This window comes from Protopterus annectens, chromosome 1.part0, assembly GCF_019279795.1.
Source record: "Protopterus annectens isolate FY-2018-M chromosome 1.part0, PAN1.0, whole genome shotgun sequence".
NCBI lineage: Eukaryota > Metazoa > Chordata > Ceratodontiformes > Protopteridae > Protopterus > Protopterus annectens.
The window spans coordinates 812696948-812717463 of NC_056725.1; the positions used below are offsets into that span (position 1 = coordinate 812696948).

The following is a 20516-nucleotide window of genomic DNA, read 5'->3' on the forward strand; positions in this document are numbered from 1 at the left end:
CTGACGCCAGACCCAGACTTTGTGATTCTGGCCGACCTCGGGCTGCCTGCCGGCAGGATCACCCTACAGTTATGACTGCAACAGTGAAACACGAAGAACATCAATGATTCCTATCATTTCTTGCCTGCAACTAGAGTTCCTATGGTGGGCAGAGGCCTGCCACCAAAACAAGGGACTGCCATTCACACCACCTCCTGCCGCCCAAACCCTAACTACAGATGCATCAGACTATGCATGCGGGGTCATCTGGCAGGGAAGTGCATTCAGGGTAAATGGAGCCCAAATCAAATGCACCTTCATATCAATCAAAAAGAAATGCTAGCTGTACATAATGCACTGACAGCCTTCAAGGACTACCTTCATCCAGGACAACTAATGGTAAAGATGGACAACACCACAGTTATGTGGTACATAAACAAGCAGGGGGGTACGCATTCCTACCCCCTCTGCAGACTAGCCACGACATTGTGGAACACTGTCTTGAGCTATCAAGTACAACTACAAGCTCAATTCCTGCCTGGAAAGCTGAATATATTGGCAGACGAACTAAGCAGAAATCTCATGGATCCACACGAATGGAAAATGGAACCACGGATTTTCAACATGTTGACACGCAAATGGGGGAGCCCAGACATAGATCTTTTTGCCTCACCCCAGAACTACCAGTTGGACAAATTTTGTACAAGAACTCCTCACAAAAAAGCCTGAAAAGTGGATGCACTGTCCTTCAGCTGGGAAAACTTATCACTCTATGCCTTTCCCCCTCTGCTCTCCAAAGTTCTACTAAAAGTCAAACAGGACAAACCAAAAATGATTTTGATTACTCTAGACTGGCCTCGCCAACACTTGTACCCACTCCTACACAGTCTGTCACAAATTTCTCCATGGCACCTGCCTCAGACACCTTCCTTACTGTCTCAGCAGAACAACCAAATTCTGCACCCTCAGCTCCAAACATTGAATCTTGCAGCTTGGCTAATCACTTAAATTCCCCCTTGGCATCCCTCAGGAAACCTGTGATGGATGTCATTTTGGAGGCGAGAAGACCTAGTACTAGAAAATCTTATGCTGACAAATGGAAAAGATTCTGTGCCTGGACTCAATCTCAAGGGATAAGCACAGCAGTGCCCAATTTACCTCAGATTTTGCAATACTTAACTGAGATGCTTCACAAGGGCCTGTCTTTTTCTTCCATAAAAATCCATGCCTCAGTCATTTCAGCTCATTACAACACAGAACCCCCCCCCTTCTCTCATCCTCTGCTAAAGCAGCATCTCAGAGGGGCCAAAAACTTGAGGCCACCTAGGAGAGAGCTCCAACCCCTGCCTGGGACCTTAACTTTGTATTGGAGAAACTCACTCTCCCTCCTTTCGAGCCAGCTGCTACTGCAGACTTAAAATTTCTTTCCTGGAAAACAACCTTCCTTTTAGCAATCACTTTGGCTATAAGGATTTCTGAATTACAGGCCCTTATGGCAGTGGAGCCCTTTCATCATCTTTCATGCGGACAGGGTGTCACTCAGGACCAACCCAGCCTTCATGCCCAAGGTGGTATCCAGTGTGGCTCTTAATCAGTCCATTCATTTGCCAACTTTCTTTCCCAATCCACAGAACAAGGGGGAGCGGATTCTACATTCATTGGATGTACACAGACAACTTGGATTTTACTTGGACAGGACTAAATCTTGAAGAAAGACTGAACTGCTGGTAGCATTTGCTGCAGGGGCAGAGGGAAAGGCCATTTCAAAGCAAACCATTTCCAAATGAATAAGCCATTGTATTAATTTCTGCTATAAGCACCATGGAAAACCTATCCCACAGGGGATCAGATCCCATTCCACCAGGGCTCCATCTACTTCTACAGCCTTTCTCAGAGGTGTTCCTACCAGAGATATTCTAGAAGCTGCTACCTGGATTTCAGTTCATACTTTCACCAAGCATTATAATTTACCAATTTTCTCTAAATCCAGAGCTGGCTTTGCCACTGCTGTTTTGCAGCACCTTAACGCCGGTCCTAATACTGTATAAATCCATACTCCCAACCAAAGCTTTGGGAATCTACCCAAATGTAATGACTGCAACAGTGAAACACGAAGAACATAGTACAGTTGTGTACATTTACCATAAATGTAGATGTTCGAGTGTATTCACTGTTGTAGTCCTGGTTACCCTCCCTCCAGCCCCCTGTTTTTTCTCTTACTATGCCTTTACTTTCTTTTACTGCACTTAAAAGCCTTTTTGGTGTATTTGCTTTTGCTTGGAGGTATACTTTTGTGTTTTAAATTATTTATATACATTTTGCTCCCCATTTGGGGGCACCTGACTTCTGGGGCAAGAAAAAACTGATGTAATGGCGTCGGCTGCATGTTTTATACCCCTGACGACCTGACGTCATGGAAGAAGGGACAGCAACCAACACAGGACCCAAGACTTTGTTAATCAGGCCGACTGAGGGCAACCTGCCAGCAGATTACCCAAATGTAATGACTGCAACAGTGAATACACTCTAATATCTGCACTTATGGTAAGTGTACACAACTGTACTTTTTTTGAGGTGGGAGCACTCCATTGTTTAGATCTGTGTATACCCCCGAGACTGTAGTCTTGGTGGTCTGCTGCCCCTTGGTTTGGACTGAGAAGGTCTGGAAGGGACGGGAAAAGACCAGTTTTTAGAAGGCCAATGCCTACTGACTCTAGGTGGCTGTACCTGTAGGAAATCTTTAACAGTTTGCATAGAGTTAGCTTTTTCCTCCATCTTTTTGAGGACTTCTGCTATAGTGCCAAACAGACGTTCATGGTTTAATGGAGCATCTAATAATTTTGCTTTGACATGGTCTGGCAAGATTTATTCCTTAAGCCAAGCATGCCTTCTAAGAACAGACCCAGTGACAGCAGCCCTGCAAGATGCTTCTAAGGCAACAAAACCACATTGCAAAGTATGTTTTCCAACTTGGTTAGCAGAATGCATCAACTCTTGTAAATCTTTATGTTCTGCACAATCGGGAATCAACATCATTTTCTGTTTAATTAGTTCCATGATATGTTGCTGATACTTTAACATTTGAAACTGGCAATTTAAAGCCCTGATGGCAAGAGTAGCAGAGGTATATACCTTCTTACCCCATCTATCTAAAGCCCTAGAATCCCTGTCAGAAGGGGTAGGGTTTTTAGCTGTAGTAGCCTTAATACCTTTAGGTCCCTGAGAAATGGTCTCTGGATCCGCAGTAGGATTCTTAATTAGGAATTTGTGAGAGTCAGGTACTCTGTAGTACCGGTCAGGTTTCCTGGGAGCTGGTGGCAAAGTATCAGGAGTAAGACTGGATTCCATGAAGACATCATCTACAATCTCCAGAACAGGAGGGATAGCTAGAGGCCTGTGCTGAGGCAAGTTTAAAAATTCCTGGAGTCTCTTTTTGGACTGTGGGTAGTCCTGGCACTCCCAGCGGAAATGATCTCAGAGAATGCAGGGTTTCTCCGATAGAAAAATCCTCTGATGGGGGAAGCAGAGGGAATGGAATCCTCTGCATCAGAATCCTCATAGGTAGATAAGGGTACGCCCTGGTAATCAGAAGGATCAGAGTCAGTGGACTCATGATCTGAAGAATCAGAAGGAAAATCAGTTCTTAGTCTTTTGGAGGGGGAAGACTGGCTTTCCCTAATTAAAGTAATAAGGTCTTCAGCCTTTCTAAGCATTTGTTTCTGTGGCATGGGGGCCTGAGAATGCGCTTTGGTCATCTGTTTCCTGGACGTAGTGCAAACTCTGGGCCTGAGAAATTCGGTATTTTTGGTTGGAAATGAAGTAGTTGGTTTAATATGAACATTGGAAGGCCTGAGTACACCCTCAGAAGCTGGTGCCTGCACAGTTGCTCCGGACCCATCCAAGACAGAGACATCCGCAGGTTCCATAGTTGAAGAAGCATCTCGCGGCATACCGGACTCTGAATGGGTCTCAGTAGAGCCCTGCGAATCTGTAGAAGTGGATATCAGGGGCTGCGAAAGCACCTCATTGAGCACCGGTGCACTGGTGACTAGCTTAGCAGAAGCGGTGTTGGCAGTTTTGGACCTATGTGTTCTGTCTCTGTCTTTAACCTTACGCTTTTTCAGAAAATCGGTAGTCGGATGGCTTATCAAAGCCATTTTGGAATATGGAGAGCAAGAACGAAAGAATTTAGCGACAAAAATAGCCAGACAATGAATAGTTTAGGTGTTGAACAGGGCCTAAACAGGTGACGCAGTAAGAATGAAAATCTCTATGAGGTATTTGCTTTCCACAGGCAAGACGATTATTATTTTTTTCTGACATCAGTTAGAGCAAGAAAAAAAGGATCCCCAACAGGGTACTTATCTTTTAGAAGACTTCAGGTCTGAAACTCAAAAAACGAAAATTTCAGGAGGTGGCCAACCAGCACTTGCAAACTGCTTCTGCTTCGGGCTCCGCTCGGCAAGAAAAGCTAATGTAATGGCGTTGGCTGCATATTTTATACCCCTGATGACCTGACGTCATGGAATAAGCGACAGCATCCGACGCAGAAATCCCAAGACTCTGGTATTCGGGCTGAGTGCTACCTGCAGGCAGATAACCCAAGTGTGATGACTGCAACAGTGAAACACGAAGAGCATCAGTCCTCTACTTGACACACACAGCTAGACTTAACATATGAATGGTCCCTGAGAAAAGTATTTTTAATCAAATTTCTCAGGGACTGCAGTGTCCTCAATATCTGACATGCTAGACAACTTTACAGCCAAAACAAATTAAATGACTCAAAAAATGATGCTAGTACATCACAGCTAGAGTTTTAAAATATTGTCACAGAATTTCTTTCAGTGGAGCCAGTGATGACAGGGTTGCTGCTTCAACCACAGTCGAAACAAATGAGCTCCTTCCCCTCCCTGCGGCTTGCTTTGCTGTCATTCCTGTCAGAAACAGTAGATGTGAACCTCAGGCTTTTCAGTTAGGACTTTGATCCTTACAGAGTTCTGAGTTTGCCAGGCAGGGCTATACCCACATGCTATTACATACTAAAGAGAAAGGAATACAGATATATCATCTCCAGTACATAATAAATGTTAGGAAATGAATAGGCTGAGTAGACCTACTTACCTAACCTGTGTGTGTGTGTGTGTGTGTGTGTGTGGGGGGGGGGGGTACAGACTGGACCACTGCAGTATTATCTCCAAAAGACCTAGAACAGCTGTAATAGGGCTAGTCACATTACAAAGGTAGAGGAAGTGTTACATACTGCTCACATAGAAGTAGAACAACACACATGCTTGCAATAGCTATATACCTACATCCTGAGTGCCAATGAAAAAAAAAACAGAAATCTGCAGCACACTATGACAGCCCACCATGAATCCAACTCCAACTAGAAGGAACAGACTGAAAACCTGGACAGTCTTCAGAGGTGTTTGGGGGGCACTCACAAGAAATGCTTCAATTTGGGGTACTGTACTGATAAAGCATGGAAACTGAGGAGCACCTAGTGAGCACATAAGGAGTCCTTAAGGTCAGTAGCAACCTGGGAAGTTAAAGAAAAAATTTGTGGAGTAAAGCAGGGTAGCCAAAATTCACATAAGTCTGAAGAAGTCATGAGATGCTTGTGAGAGTACAACTATACATGTAGTACATCATCCATAACTTCAAGGAAGTTTACGTTACTGCCTCCTCTGGTGGACACTTCGTTTAAATTTTTCAGATCAGTATTCTACACATCCTGTGTTCACTTAAGTACATGTTTCCCAACAGATTGGTAAAATCTAAACCCAAACCACAAACAACCTGAGACCTCTGAACCAAAATCTCTGTAACAAATTATAACCAAATCTTCAAAGCATGAGTAACAGCATTCCACACCACACAGCAGCATGCTTTATAAAATTAATCTCTGCCACTCATATGGTTGCCACCTTTCATCATGGCTAAAACCGGAGTAAAGCCACACCCCTCACATCACCAGTAACCCCCCCACCCATCCCCTCTCCCACCCACTTTGTGATGTCACAGTGGCATCACTCAACGAGGAACGCCCTATTTTCCATTCCTGCTGCCTGCTTTCAGCTGATTTACTATGTTTTTTTGTATAAAAAAAAAAAAAAAAAAAAAACATAGTAAAACAGTCGATTTACAAACTCCGATGTGTTTCCTTTTTGAAACAGAATACCGGAGTTTGTACAGTGTTTTCCGGATTACCGGAGAATCAGTTTGATTTCCGGATGGTGCAGAAAAAAAATGGAGGCGTGGCAACCCTAGCCACTTAAAACAGCAACATGAGAAGCTACTCAAGACCTTTTCACAGTATCAACACCAAGCCCCACCAAAATATCCAGTTGCAAGTCACAAGAATCAATCAAGCTATATGGTTGCCATAGCTTCAGCCTTTGTATAAAAAATAGCAGTTACTCAATCACTCATCTATGCAAGTAGCTGAATAAAGCTGCAAAATGTTTTAGTCACCTTTCAACCCCTAAAAATACCACAGACACTTGAACATACCAACAAGATGTAACACTTTAAGGAAAGTGATAAAAAATGGATGAATGAAAGGTATCTAGACCATGGTAACAAGGCTGTTTCAATCATCTAAGCGAGTACCTCACACAACTGTAACATATTTCATTATCCTAGTCCTCCCAGTGTAAAATGTTTTGGGCAAAATGCCAAATTATGAAAACAAAAGCAGGGTGGAAGATCTAACATCCCTTGAGCAACAATGTAGTAAAACACTCCATGCCTATCAAAAACGTAATGTTTAAACAACAGAGATGAGTATCAGACAGCTTGGCACAATCACAGTCACAGACACAGACACACAGACACAGACACACAGACACACAGACACAGACACACAGACACACAGACACACAGACACACAGACACAGACACACAGACACACAGACACACAGACACACACACACACGCACACACGCACACACGCACACACGCACACACGCACACACGCACACACGCACACACACGCACACACACACGCACACGCACACACACACACGCACACACGCACACACGCACACGCACACACACACACGCACACACGCACACACACACACGCACACACACACACGCACACGCACACACACACACACACACACGCACACACGCACACACACACGCACACACACGCACACACACACACGCACGCATGCACGCACAAGCACACACACACACGCACACGCACACACACGCACACGCACGCACACGCACACGCACGCACACGCACACGCACACGCACACACGCACACGCACACGCGCACACGCACACACACACACACACACACACACACACACACACACACACACACACACACACACACACACACACACTTCTTGAAATAGCCAAGTATTTCATGGTTTCTAGCGATGCCATCCTCAAGGAAAACAAATGTAAAACAAGATATTGAAACAGGACACAGAAAAGACTAAACAAATGTTCAGTGCTTACCACAGTCTGATGGTTAACCTGTATCACCTCATCACCAGCATGAATCTTCCGAGTTCTGTCCGCAGGAGACTGCAGTCAAAGAGAGGAACAGCAAAATGATCTGTCTTTCTTAATTTGTAAGATTTCTTCTAATACAAAGGCAACAATTTAACAGTCAGAAAACCTGCACTAAATGCAACATGCACCTTAAAGTTTCTCAGTAAATTAGTTTCCTTTATAAGACAACACACATACATAAAAAATCAATGTTGTAAACGCATGAAACCCCAAAAAACTTCCAGCAAACTGCCAATGGACCAGGGTAAGCATCACACATTATAGGGGGCAGTCTTGAATGGTGACACCTGATACTCTTGTCTTTTTATCAACATTATTACTATACTTAAACTTATTCTATTGGCACTAATGTCTTCATAATGTCCCTTAAGGTTCCCTTTCAGGCCACATTCTGTTCAATTCTACTTTTCAGCGCTACCAGTAATTTCTTGGCACTTTTAACACTGACATAGTATCAGTACTTATTTGTAAAGTTTCTTCAGGCACTGAATTTAGAAAATTGATTAAAATCAGTACAATGTTTCCACTTGTGCTTACAGCCGGGTTCCTATCACGTCATCGAACTTTTACAAGTTCGAACCACATATGGTTGAGACCATATGTTCGAATTTGTAAAAGTTTGAGCGTGTGAATGAAGTCTCCATAGGTGGAGGTTTCCATTCACTTCAATGTGGTGCGATCTCAGAGTTGGTATATTTAAGTAGCGAGGGTGTGGGGGTACAGGGGGGCTTGCCCCCCCTATTTACAACAGTTTATTTTGTTGTCCATTGTGTTTTTTTTTTTTTAGGGTGTCGAAGGTATGCAACTTCGAACATAATGGTTCGACCATTAGGTGTTCAAAGTTACGTAACTTTGACTATGTGATATAGACCCCTTAAAGCCACATGTACTACATAAGGCTTGAGCTTTAACTTCTGAATATTTTCGATGCATTTCGTGACCCTTCTTTTACACCTCTTTTACTGTTAAAATGCATTCTCACAAGTCTCTCCTTTCATATCCATTAAGTGTAACAATGCATTCTCACCTCATTTTTCACTTCTCTTCTTCAACTCACACTTTACCATATACATTTTCATCACCTCAATTAATTACTTGTAAATTAATCTGCCCTACATATTATCCACAACTTCTGACAAGATCAGGTTTATTTTGCTTAATAGCATGTCCCTTGTTTCATAATTTTTATACCAAAAAACAATCTCCTATTAATGAATCATACAAATTCACCAAATTCAGTCTTTGGTTCTACTCTTGATCAGGAAAATAAGTATATACAAATTTTTGCATGGCCCTATATCCTTGTAAAAAAAAAAAAGCGAGCATGCAAATGGCAAGTTTTTACTAGGTTCACAGTAATTGCCCAGTTCCTCTCTAACTGCTATTTTGCCTTTCTCCTCTTCAATAAAAGTGAAAGTACAACACTTTCAAGAATTAATTTCCAGCAACATGAAGATGTGCCACACTATGCTTTTTCAGCTAATCGCCTTACAGTGAGGAAAAAAAATGAACTTGGGCCAAAGCTCTTAGCTAAGCTGCCTTTCAGTGAGGGAATTCTTGGTACATGCAGAGGGAGCATAATGTAAAACACACATCTCTAGTACTGAACACAAATTTTAAAAAGTATGTATTTTCTTCACCTCTAGCAATATATTTCAGTTCTGATGCCATGTAATAAGTGCATGCTTGTCAAAATCCCAGTAAACAGCACAGTGCGTTTCTCACCCCTATAAAATGTTTGTGGAGTGTGAACTTTTAGGAAGACAAATCTCATTCTACAGATGTAAAAACAGGCTCACTGCTGCACTACAGTTTATTATCTAAGCCAATTAGCTACGGGTGGATATCTGCCTTCCGAACCTGACTTCCACAGCTTTTAGATGTCCTTGTAGCAAAGCAGAACTTCTTCCTAGAACATTTGGCAAGAAGGAAGGGCAACCTGTACCACCTTTGAGTCTTTTTTGACTAAAGTCAGTAAATGTGCCCTGGTATCTGGAAATTAGTGGTATGGAGACAATCTGTTATGATTTCCCATGTCACTGGCATCAAATTTACCCTTCTTGTCTCAGCCTGGAAGCAAAGGAACTGAAGAAAGCATCGTAGAAGCATTGGGAGTAGGTTTTGTGCAGAGAAAATATGATTTTTATTCAAGATGTAAAATCAGAAAAAGTAGGTTACAAGGTATACGAGTAATATACAAAGAAAAACCAGGGTTCTTTTTTTTTTTTCTTTTTCTCCTCCAAAGGGCAGGTAGAGAAACGGAAATTCTTATGCACATTCCGTAAATACAATATTCTTTCCAGGCACAGGCTAAAACACTGGCAATTCACAAACTACGTATGGCATGAAGGAGGACTTAATTTAAAGACAAACTGTCTTTAAAGAAGACTTGATATGTTTTTTTGCAAATCAAGTGTTCAGCTCAATGATTCTCCTAGCGGGCATAATTGGTCATCATGATTTTTTCCTACATAGCATCTTAACAGCAACGATTGCGATCAGATCAAAGTGGTGTAAAGTTGGGTCTTCCACGACAAAGCTAAGATCTGAAACGGGTGGGGGGAAGACTTCCCATAGGCTAAGATGCACAACTCCCTTCTAAAACTGTTTAACAACATAGTGTGAAGACAAAGGGGCAGCAATATGCAGGCAGACTGCAAAATTTTGGAGGTGTACTTTGATGGATGCAAAAGATAAGACACTGTGGAGCAGTTCTGCTGAACATGCATGAATTGCAGCTTTTGTGGATGAAGTGGACAGAATAATCCCAAAAATTATACCATGTAGGGAGATTGTTTTTGTGTGTAGCCAGGCAACATTTACTGGTGCATGGCATTTGGTACAATATGCAGCATCTCCTCAGACACCAGATGTACAAAGGTAAGATAATCCATGGAAAAATATGTCTCTCTCCAAGTCATGCACTTGTGGCCCATTTTGTTTTGTTAATAGGGTAACACTGCTTTCGTACGGGCAATGCTCCTCTCTTTGCTCATCTTAACTAGTTAGAATACGTCATGCTTTGTTCTGTTCTTGCTTAATGCAGTACTAATGGAAAGAGAGGAAAGGGTGGACAAAAAGTAGCTCTAGCCATTGGAAAGGACAGCACTCACTGCCCAACTCATTGCAAAGCAATCAGATACAACATTTCTTCAGCTGGCAATTTTCCTATAGTGTAATCAGGTCTATATCTGGGGTCCGCAATCTCTACACTACGATCTGGAATTCTTTTCAGTTCAATCCCTGCTTGTGCAGGTTGAAGAAGGCTTAGCTAAACTGGTCTGCCAAGAAGTTCTAGCCTGGAAAGATGCATTTAGCTAACATATGGTGGCCCTGTTGCACGGTCAGGCCTGGGTCATCATGGCCAGTCTGCACATTGGGTAAAAGTGTGGCCTCACTTCTTTTGTATGTACCATAATGTGTTGTATATTACTACCCTCAACATACTTAGTTACAACACTGTTTTATTTTGGCTTTCTGTTGGAGAAAGACCAGTGCCTTGATTTTCTTTACATTTACCAGACTGGTGCTTTACTTACATCCAATGAGCCCTCAGATGAACAGTAAGTTCCACCAAGAAAAGTCCAAGGCATCTCTTTTTCAGGGTGTGGAGTACTGTCAGATTTCAAAAAGACTATCCCTTGGTTAGCTTGCAATTGGTAAAATCACCAACTGAATTTTTGTTTTACAGAAAGGATCAAGGGTAGTTCTTCCTCCACATGGAGCTAGTGCTGTTTTTTTGGACCATGGAGTCTTCATAATGGTTCTCCTGCCTGCATCTCTCTGGATAATTTGTACCTTTGATGGGGATAACAGTAAAGTCCATTCATTCTTCAATCAGGGTAACAACAATATGACCCATTAATTTCCTGGCAGGGTCAAGAGTGCTATCAGCAAGTTTTGTTCCGCTAGAGGCATGTGGCAGGAATGATGGAGTAAGTCCATTATGTCAATTCATGTGAACCTCCTCCCCCAAGTCTCACCTCCCTACAGAAGGCCAGCAGCTATGCATAGTACTGCTGCTCTTGGAGGTACCATGCACCCTTCTGCATTCCTCCCTTGGCTTATACAGCCACACATACCAAACAGCTACTCCTGATATTCCTCCACACTACGCAAAGAGCATTTGGGTGACATTCGGCGTACCTTAAAGCAACAGTGGTCTTTGGTAGACTGGCCGGACGTCGGGATTCCACTGCAGGGAATTACCCATATGTTAAGAATACTGCAGCAGCGAATGTAAGGATATAATTTTTTAATTGTCTAAGCGAATGTAAGGATATAATTTTTTAATTGTCTAAATGGTTTACCTTTTTCTTCCAGCATCCTGGCAAGAGGACCCAAAGAGTAACTTCCCTGTTTAAAAGGGGATTCAGCAACAGATACTCAACCTCTGGCAATGGCTGAATTCATCACACACTCCTGTCGACCAGCATATGCCTTTGGCTACTCCTGTCCTACTGGCATCAATAGGATTATTCCCATGCCTAATGGCATGCTTCCAACCAGAAAAAAAACTATCCGAGTAAGCTTATATATACATTCCTACAGTTTTAGAAGATGAGCTGTATGTGCCTCCAAGTTTTACCATGTGTTTTAGTACCAATATTCTCTACATGCGTGAGGATGCCTCCCCTACTTTTAAATTATGTGAGCCTGGTATATAATGGTTATAAAGGACAGAGTAGAAGATATATAAACCCTTTTTACCAAGACAGTTCAACACTCTGCTCGCCTTATTATTGGGAAAAGTGTTGAATTTGGAACCAACCTGGAACACCTGGCTGTATGCAAAACGACCACCAGTTTTTTTATACTGGCATTTTATACAGGTATTTGAAATCTCCTGGACCATATAGAATCTGTCTAGTTTTATTTTAGGGCTGGCAGCTGGGAGATGGGTTCAAAGGATACACTTTAAAGTGTATCCTGAAACCCCTAAAATACTGATGAACCACAGTTGGCCTTGCTTAATTTATCTCCAATACATCACAATATCTCTTAAAGATATCCCACTCTTCCTTTGTGCCCCACTCAAAATACTCTCTCATCAGACTCAAGGTTTTAACTACAGAAACATTAAATGTCCTCTCATCTAACCTCTCAATCTTGTGCTTCATAGGAAAAGGAGTTCCAAGTTCCTTTTTGTCTTTTAGCCAGTGGAGCCATTTCTAAACAGAGAGTAAGGATCATGCACAGTCTGCATAATGGTTCTCCTGCCTGCATCTCTTTGGATAATTTGTACCTTTGTTGGGGACAACAGTCAAGTCCATTCATTCCTCAATCAGGGTAAAGTACAGTTGTGTACACTTACCATAAATGTAGATGTTATAGAGTGTCTTCACTGTTGCAGTCATCACACTTGGGTTATCCCTGCCATAGTAGCCCTCTGCTGGCCTGAATACCAGAGACTTAGTATTTCTGCTTCAGTTGCTGTCGCTTGAGGACTGGCGTCAGGTTGTCAGTGGTATAAAGGAAGGCAGCCGATGCCATTACATCACTTTTTCTTGCCATAACCTGTCAGGAGCCCTCAAAGTAGGAGGCCAGGCTCTGGTGTCAGAAACCACCAGTGGAAAATCAATACCAGTGTGCCCCTTGTAAGGAAAGGAGAACAAGGAAGAAAGGTGGTTAAAAAAAGGAGGGGTGGAGGGAGTGAAACCAGGACTGCAACACTGAAAACACCTGAACATCTACATTTATGGTAAATGTACACAACTGTACTATGTTCTTTGTGTTTCACTGTTGTAGAGGCAAACCCTGCCCTGGATTTGGAAAAAGAGAGGCAGGTGGTAATGGTTGGTAAAGGTGTGAACAGATGTCCAGGTGGCAGCCTCCAGGATGTCCCTGGTAGGGACTCCTCTGAGGAAAGCTGCAGAAGTGGAGGCTGCTCTGGTGGAATGTGTCCTGATCCCCTTGGGGGGAGGCTTGCCATGCTGTTTGTAGAAAAAATGGATGCAGTGTGCTATCTATTTGGAAATGGTTTGCTTGCAGATGGCTTTGCCCTCTGCCCCTGAAACAAAGCTAATCAGCAGTTGGTCAGACTTTTCTGAAGGGTTTAGTCCTGTCCAGATAGTATCTGAGCTGTCTGTGCACATCTAGAGAGTGCAGTATCCTCTCCCCCTTGTTTTGAGGGTTAGGAAAGAAGGTGGGCAAATGGATGGATTGGTTGAGAGCCACACTGGACATCACCTTGGGCATGAAGGATGGATTAGTTCTGAGGGATACCCTGTCTGCATGGAAGATGATGAGGGGTTCCACAGCCATGAGTGCTTGCAGCTCAGAGACTCTTCTGGCTGAAGTGATGGCCAGAAGGAAGGCTGTCTTCCAGGAGAGAAATTTTAGCTCTGCAGAAGAAGGTGGTTCGAAAGGAGGCAGGGTGAGCTTTTCCAAGACAAGGTTAAGGTCCCAAGCTGGTGTTGGTGCCCTTTTGGGGGGCCCCAAGTTGCTAGCCCCTCTGAGGAACTGTTTAATCAGAGGGTGTGAAAAAAGTGGCTGCTTAGTGGGAAAATGAGCCGAAATAGCAGAGGCATGAATTTTTAGAGGAGAAAGAGATACCACTGTGTAGTAGTAGGTCAGCTAAGTAATCCAAGATGAGAGGGATGGAGGACTGTGCCATATTAGCCTCCTTAGCCTGGATCCAGTTGCACAACCTTTTCCATTTATCTGCATAAGACTTTCTAATTCTAGGGCATCTGCCTCTCGGATAACATCCAGAACCTGTTTACTGAGGATAGCAGATTGGTCAGGGGTCAGGGTATAAGACAAGCTGCCAAATTGAGTGTCTGCAATTGGGGGTGCATGAATTCCCCTTCCATCTGGGTTAGAAGGTTTGGAATCCGAGGAAGATTCCATTGAGGTAGCGGGGACAGGCTGTGCAGCAAGAGGTACCAGTGCTGTCTGGCCCAGTCTAGATCTATGAGAATGGTTCTTGGTTTTTCCTCCCTTATTTTGAGCAGTACCTTGGGAATGAGAGGTAGGGGAGGAAAGGCATAGACTGAGAAGTTTACCCAGGGGAAGGACAGGGCATCCACTTTTCCATGCCATGCAGTGATGCTCCCTGGTGCAGAATTTGCTGAGCTGATGGTTGGTGTGGGAGGCAAAGAGGTCGACCTCCGGGGTTCCCCATTTCTGAGTTATTAGGAAGAAGGTGTTTCTGTAGAGCGACCACTCGTGCGGATCCAAAAGCTTTCTGCTTAATTGGTCTGCCAGGGAGTTGAGCGAGCCTGGCAGGTATTGTGCTAACAGGTGTAGTTGCATGGAAGAGACTGTGAACCAAAGGGTCATGGCCAGCCTGCACAGGGGGTAGGAGTGAGTCCCTCCCTGCTTGTTGATGTACCACATCACAGTGGTGTTGTCTGTTTTGATCAGGAGAACCCCTGGAGAGAGAAGGGGTTTGAAAGTAATCAAGGCCTGCTGCACAGCCATCATCTGTTTTTGACTGATGTGCAGGGGGAGTTGCTGGGGGTTCCATTGGCCCTGAATGCACCTGCCGTCCAGGTGTGCATCCCAAGCATAGTCTGATGCGTCTGTGGCGAGGGTCTGGGCGGCGGGGTGTGGGGAGAAGGGCAGTCTCTTGTTGTGGGAGCAGGCTGTTACCCACCAAAGAAATTCCTTCCTCAGGCAAGGAAAAATAGGTAGAAGAGTTTCCAGATCTTGAGAGTGTTGACACCAAAGGCTCTTTAGGTACCATTGAAGTTTCCTCATATATAGTCTGGCATATGGAATGAGGAGTATGCAAGAGGCCATGAACCCCAGGGCTTGCAGGATTTTCCTTGCAGAAAGCTGGGGCCTGGTGGCCAGTTGAGAGAAGTAAGCCGATACGAAAATTTGTTTCTCGGGTGTTAGGCATGCCATCTGGGATGCTGTATCCAGACTTACTCCCAGGAAGATTATCCTTTTTGCGGGTACCTGTTTGGATTTCTTTTCGTTGATTGTGTACCCTAGGGAGGTTAGTAGGTCCTTTACAAAGGCCATGTCTTTGAGCAGCTTTTCCTGACTGTCTGCCTGAATAAGGCAGTCGTCCAAGTAGGGGTAAATATGAATATTTCTTTGTCTGCAAAAGGCAGTGGCCGGAGCCAGGGATTTTGTGAAAACTCTGGGAGCAGTAGATAAGCCAAAGGGAAGCACAGAGAACTGAAAGTGTTGAGATCCTGCCTTGAAGCAAAGATATTTTCTGCAGGACTCCCTGATGGGAATGTGGAGGTAGGCCTCTTTTAGGTCCGTGGTGGCTAGCCAAGCGTCCTTGGAGAGCATGGGTAGCAGCTGCTGGAGGGTGAGCATTTTGAATTTTGGGATCACCAGGAAGGTGTTCAGAATGGATAGATCGAGGATGGGGTGCCAGGTGCCCTCTTTTCTGGGCACCAGAAAAAGTCTGGAGTAGAAGCCTTGGCCTATCTGCTCTGCAGGAATGTGCTCTACTGCCCCCCAAGGAGAGCAGGGAATGGATCTGCTTTTGTGCCTCTGCCCACTGATTTGGTGGTAGATCTGGGAACCCTTTTGGGGTTGGAAGGGTGTGTAAGGAGAATTTGTACCCCTGAAACACAATACTCAGAACCCATTGGTCCTTGGTAATGGTAGCCCAGGTGCTTGAGTGAAAGGAGAATTTTCCTCCTAGGGGTATGTGAAGGTGGGCAGAGGCGAGGTCGGGAGGGGGTGAGTCATTGTGAGTTCTTACCATAAGGGGGTGGCTTAGAAGTCCCTGGTTTTGAAGTGGAGGCAGTACACTGCTTAGATCTCTGCAACCCCTGGGACTGCTGTCTGGGAGGTCTGTTTCCACGGGACCTAGTCTGGCCCTGTTTACTAGGAGCAGTAAAGGACCAGTGCTTGGAGGGAAAATGCCTGCTGAACTTAGGGGGCTGTACCTGTAAGAAATCTTTACCAGTCTGGATAGATTTTGTTTTTTCTTCCATCTTTTTTAAGACCACTTCTGCTTTACTACCAAATAAGTTACCTTTGTGCAAGGGTGCATCCAACAATTTTGATTTAACATGGTCTGGCAGGGGTTGTTCCTTAAGCCATGCATGTCTTCTAATGACAGATGCAGTGACTGCTGCCCTGCAAGAAGCTTCTACGGCATCAAAACCACAGTGCAAAGTGTGTTTAGTTACTTGACTAGCAGAATGCATTAACTCCTGTAAATATTTAGATTCTCCCCATGCAGGAAAGGAGGAATTTTTTTGTTTAAGGAGTTCCAAGGTATGCTGCTGATATTTAAGCATATGGAACTGACAATTTAGTGCCCCGATACCAAGAGTAGCTGAGGTGTATACTTTTTTTTTACCCCATCTGTCCAGTGCTCGGGAATCCTTATCGGGGGGGGGGGGGGATTCTTAGCTGAAGTTGCTTTAATTTCTTTTGGCCCTTGAGTAATGACCGCAGGGTCCACTGTTGGATTTTTAAAAAGATATTTGTGAGAGTCAGGGACTCTGTAGTACCTGTCTGGTTTTCTGGGAGGAGGGAGGGTGTCTGGAGTCAAGCTGGATTCAAGGAAGACATCATCCACCACATCTAGGACTGGGGGGATGGCTAAGGGTCTATGTTGTGGAAGGTCCAGGAACTCTCAGAGTCTCTTTTTAGACTGTGGGTAGTCTTGACTCTTGCATTTGAAATGCCCCCTTAAAGTATGCAGGGTTTCTCCAAAGGAAAAATCCTCAGGGGGAGAGGCAGAAGGAATGGATTCCTCTGCATCAAAATCCTCATATGTTGAGAGGGGCTGCATGTCTTCATAGTCAGATGCATCGGATTCATCTGACTCTTGTTCAGACAAAACTACTGAAGACGGACCTTTTTTCCTTTTTGAGGGAGTGGCTTGGCTTTCCCTAATCAGCATGATAAGGTCTTCTGCCACTTTAAGCATTTGAGACTAAGACAAGGGAGCAGGTGCCTGAAAATGTGTAGATGGTTTCTTGAGGGTGGTTCGACCCCTGGGCCTAAGGAACTAGGTTGTTTTCGAAAGAATGGTAGCCGTGAAAGAAGGCGCTGGTTTATGTCGGGAATTGGTGTTGCGAAGGAATTCCTCGGAAGATGGTGCCTGCACAGCGGCTCCGGACCCATCCAAGGTAGAGACAACCGGAGGATCCTTTGACAAAGAATAGTCCTGCGGTATACCGGACTCCACGGTCTGTCTCTGTCTTTATCTTTACATTTTTTTTTCGGAAGATCTGCTGTCGGATGGCTTACCGAAGCCATATTGGAATTCAAGGACTGTAAACGGAAATATCTGGCTACAATAAGGGCCCAACGACGAGTAGTCCTGGCGTTAAACAAAGCACAGAACCAGCAACGAGGGACGTTGTAGTCTGGGCCTAGACAAGTGACGCAGTAAGAGTGGAAGTCCCTGTGCGGTATTTGCTTTCCACAGGCGAGACAATTATTAACTTTTTCTGACATCGGTTAGTGCAAGAAAAAAAGGATCCCCAACGGACTACTTGGCTTTCAAAGACTTCAGCTTCAATTTGGAAAAGAAACTCAGGTAGAGGCCGACCGGCACTCATGCAAACTGCTTCTGCTTCAGGCTCCACGGCAAGAAACACTGATGTAATGGCATTGGCTGCCTTCCTTTATACCACTGATGACCTGACGTCAGTCCTCAAGCAACAGCAACTGACACAGAAATATCAAGTCTCTGGTATTCAGGCCGGCCAAGGGCTACCCTGGCAGGGATAACCCAAATGTGATGACTGCAACAGTGAAACACAAAGAACATCAACAATATGACCCAGGCAACCGCATGACTGGTGAACCTCTTGCAGTCAAAGAGGGTACTAGATGGGGAGGTAGCAGTATTAAGGGTGTGAAAGATTGGCCTTTTTACTAATAAATAAATTTGGTTACTTAAAGTGTGGGGACCTAGTCAGGTTGTCTAACAGCCTCTTCAAGAATCACCACTCCTGCAGATTTGTAATTGGCGGTTGTCTGCTACAGGCAGCTTGAAAATGGGACTGACCTGTGGATTGAAAAACATTCTATTAAGCCTGGCTGGGAGTGAAATGTGAACCATGTCACTGTGCAGACATACAGTACATTTCCACACAAGTACATATTTTTACACACCTGCACTGAAGGCTCCCACCAGCCAGTGGCTTGGTGAGCCTTACATCTATCACCAGGTCACACACATCTGCATTGCTAGACCTCCTCTGAGTGGCTGTAGAAGTGCAAGGCTGGCTCCACACCCAAATGAATGTGCATGCCCACCCTCTCCTGCCAGTTGAATTAGGTACTTGAGCCACTAATCAACTGGCTGCCTGGGCTTCACATTACTGGAGCTGGCTGGTTTTCATACTTGCACTGCAGAATATGCTGAATACATGCTACTGAGCTTTTCACAGCTTGAGTAATTTTTATTTTCATAGCAACAGAATATTTCAGTTTTTGAACAAGACCTGTTTCTGCATTACCTCCTCAAACACACACCTCAGATAGAATTAAAAGGGCATAAAAACTACACTGTAAACAAAATACAAACTTAGGGGATCTGCTCAAGCCCTTAACTGTAACACATTGTGCAAGCAACTACTGTCAATGACACAGACACTAATGGTTTCTGATTACAGACTTGCAATGGATTTAATGGACAGCAGCAAAGTACAGTTTTGTACCTACCATAAATGTAGATGTTCGAGTGTATACCCTGCTGCAGTCATCACACTTGGGCTACCCTGTCGTCAGGCGGTCCTGCAGTCGGCCCAAATTCCAAAGTCTTGGTCCGGCGTCGGTTGCTGTCGCTTCTTCCCTGACGTCAGTGCGCCAGGGGTATACAAGAGGCATCCAACGCCATTTTCTTCAGTTTTTCTTGCCTCAGATGTCAGGTGCCCCCCCAAAAGGTGGTCAGTAGATAGTACCAATAATAAAAGTTTAGCACAAACAAAACATCCCTCCAGCTATAAGCAAATACATCACAAAGGTTGTATCAGATTTTAAGGTATTGAAAGGTTTTAGTTAGGTCAGAGGGGATGGAGGGAGGGTAACCTGGACTGCAGCAGGGTATACACTCGAACATCTACATTTATGGTAGGTACAAAACAGTATTATGTTTATTGTGTTACCCTGCTGCAGTCATCACACTTGGGTAGAATCCCAAAGCTAAGAATGGGAGGTAGAGTCAAACAGGGTTAGAGGAGGCTAGAAGGCCCAGCAAAACTGCAGTGGCGAAGCCAGCTCTAGTCTTATAGTAAAGTGGTAAGTGATCGTGTTTAGTGAAGGTATGTACTGAACTCCAAGTTGCAGCTTCCAGAATATCCTTGGTTGGCACCCCCCTGAGGAAGGCTGTAGATGTAGCTGCTGCCCTGGTAGAGTGGGGCCTTATGCTAGCAGGAACTGGTTTTCCATGGTGGGTGTAGCAAAAACGTATGCAATGTCCTATCCATTTGGAAATGGTCTGTTTTGAGATGGCCTTTCCTTGTGATGCTGTAGCATAGGATACAAAAAGCTGGTCAGATTTTCTGGAAACCTTAGTTTTATCCAAGTAGTAACGTAGCTGCCTGTGAATGTCCAAGGAATGCAGGAGTCTTTCTCCTTTGTTCTGTGGATTTGGAAAGAAGGTGGGTAAATGGATGGTTTGATTTAGAGCCACACTGGATACCACCTTAGGCATAAAGGAGGGGTTAATTTGTACAGAAACTCTGTCTTGATGAAAAATGAGGAAAGGCTCTACTGTCATTAGTGCCTGAAGCTCTGAGACTCTTCTGGCTGAAGTAATTGCTAGCAGCAGGGCAGTCTTCCATGATATAAACTTTAAGTCAGCTGAGAAAGCTGGTTCAAAAGGAGGTAGTGTAAGTTTTTCCAGAACAAAATTGAGGTCCCAAGTTGGTGTTCTCCTGGGAGGCCTAATGTTTTTGGCCCCTCTGAGAAACTGCCTTAGAAGTGGATGTGAAAATAAGGGAGGATCCGTGTTGTAGTGAGCTGAAATAGCTGAGGCGTGGATTTTAATAGATGAAAAAGAAAGCCCTTTGTGTAACATCTCAGTTAAATATTGTAGAATCTGAGGTATGTCCGGCTG

General features: G+C 44.2%; 1 protein-coding gene across 1 annotated transcript in view; it reads right to left on the reverse strand.

Moving 5' to 3' along the window:
• CNKSR3 (CNKSR family member 3) overlaps positions 1-20516 on the reverse strand; it is a 723720-nt gene that overhangs the window by 80429 nt on the left and 622775 nt on the right. The window contains exon 8 of the mRNA XM_044063355.1: positions 7460-7528. Coding sequence (XP_043919290.1) covers positions 7460-7528 — 69 coding nt within the window. The remainder of the gene's footprint in view (positions 1-7459; positions 7529-20516) is intronic.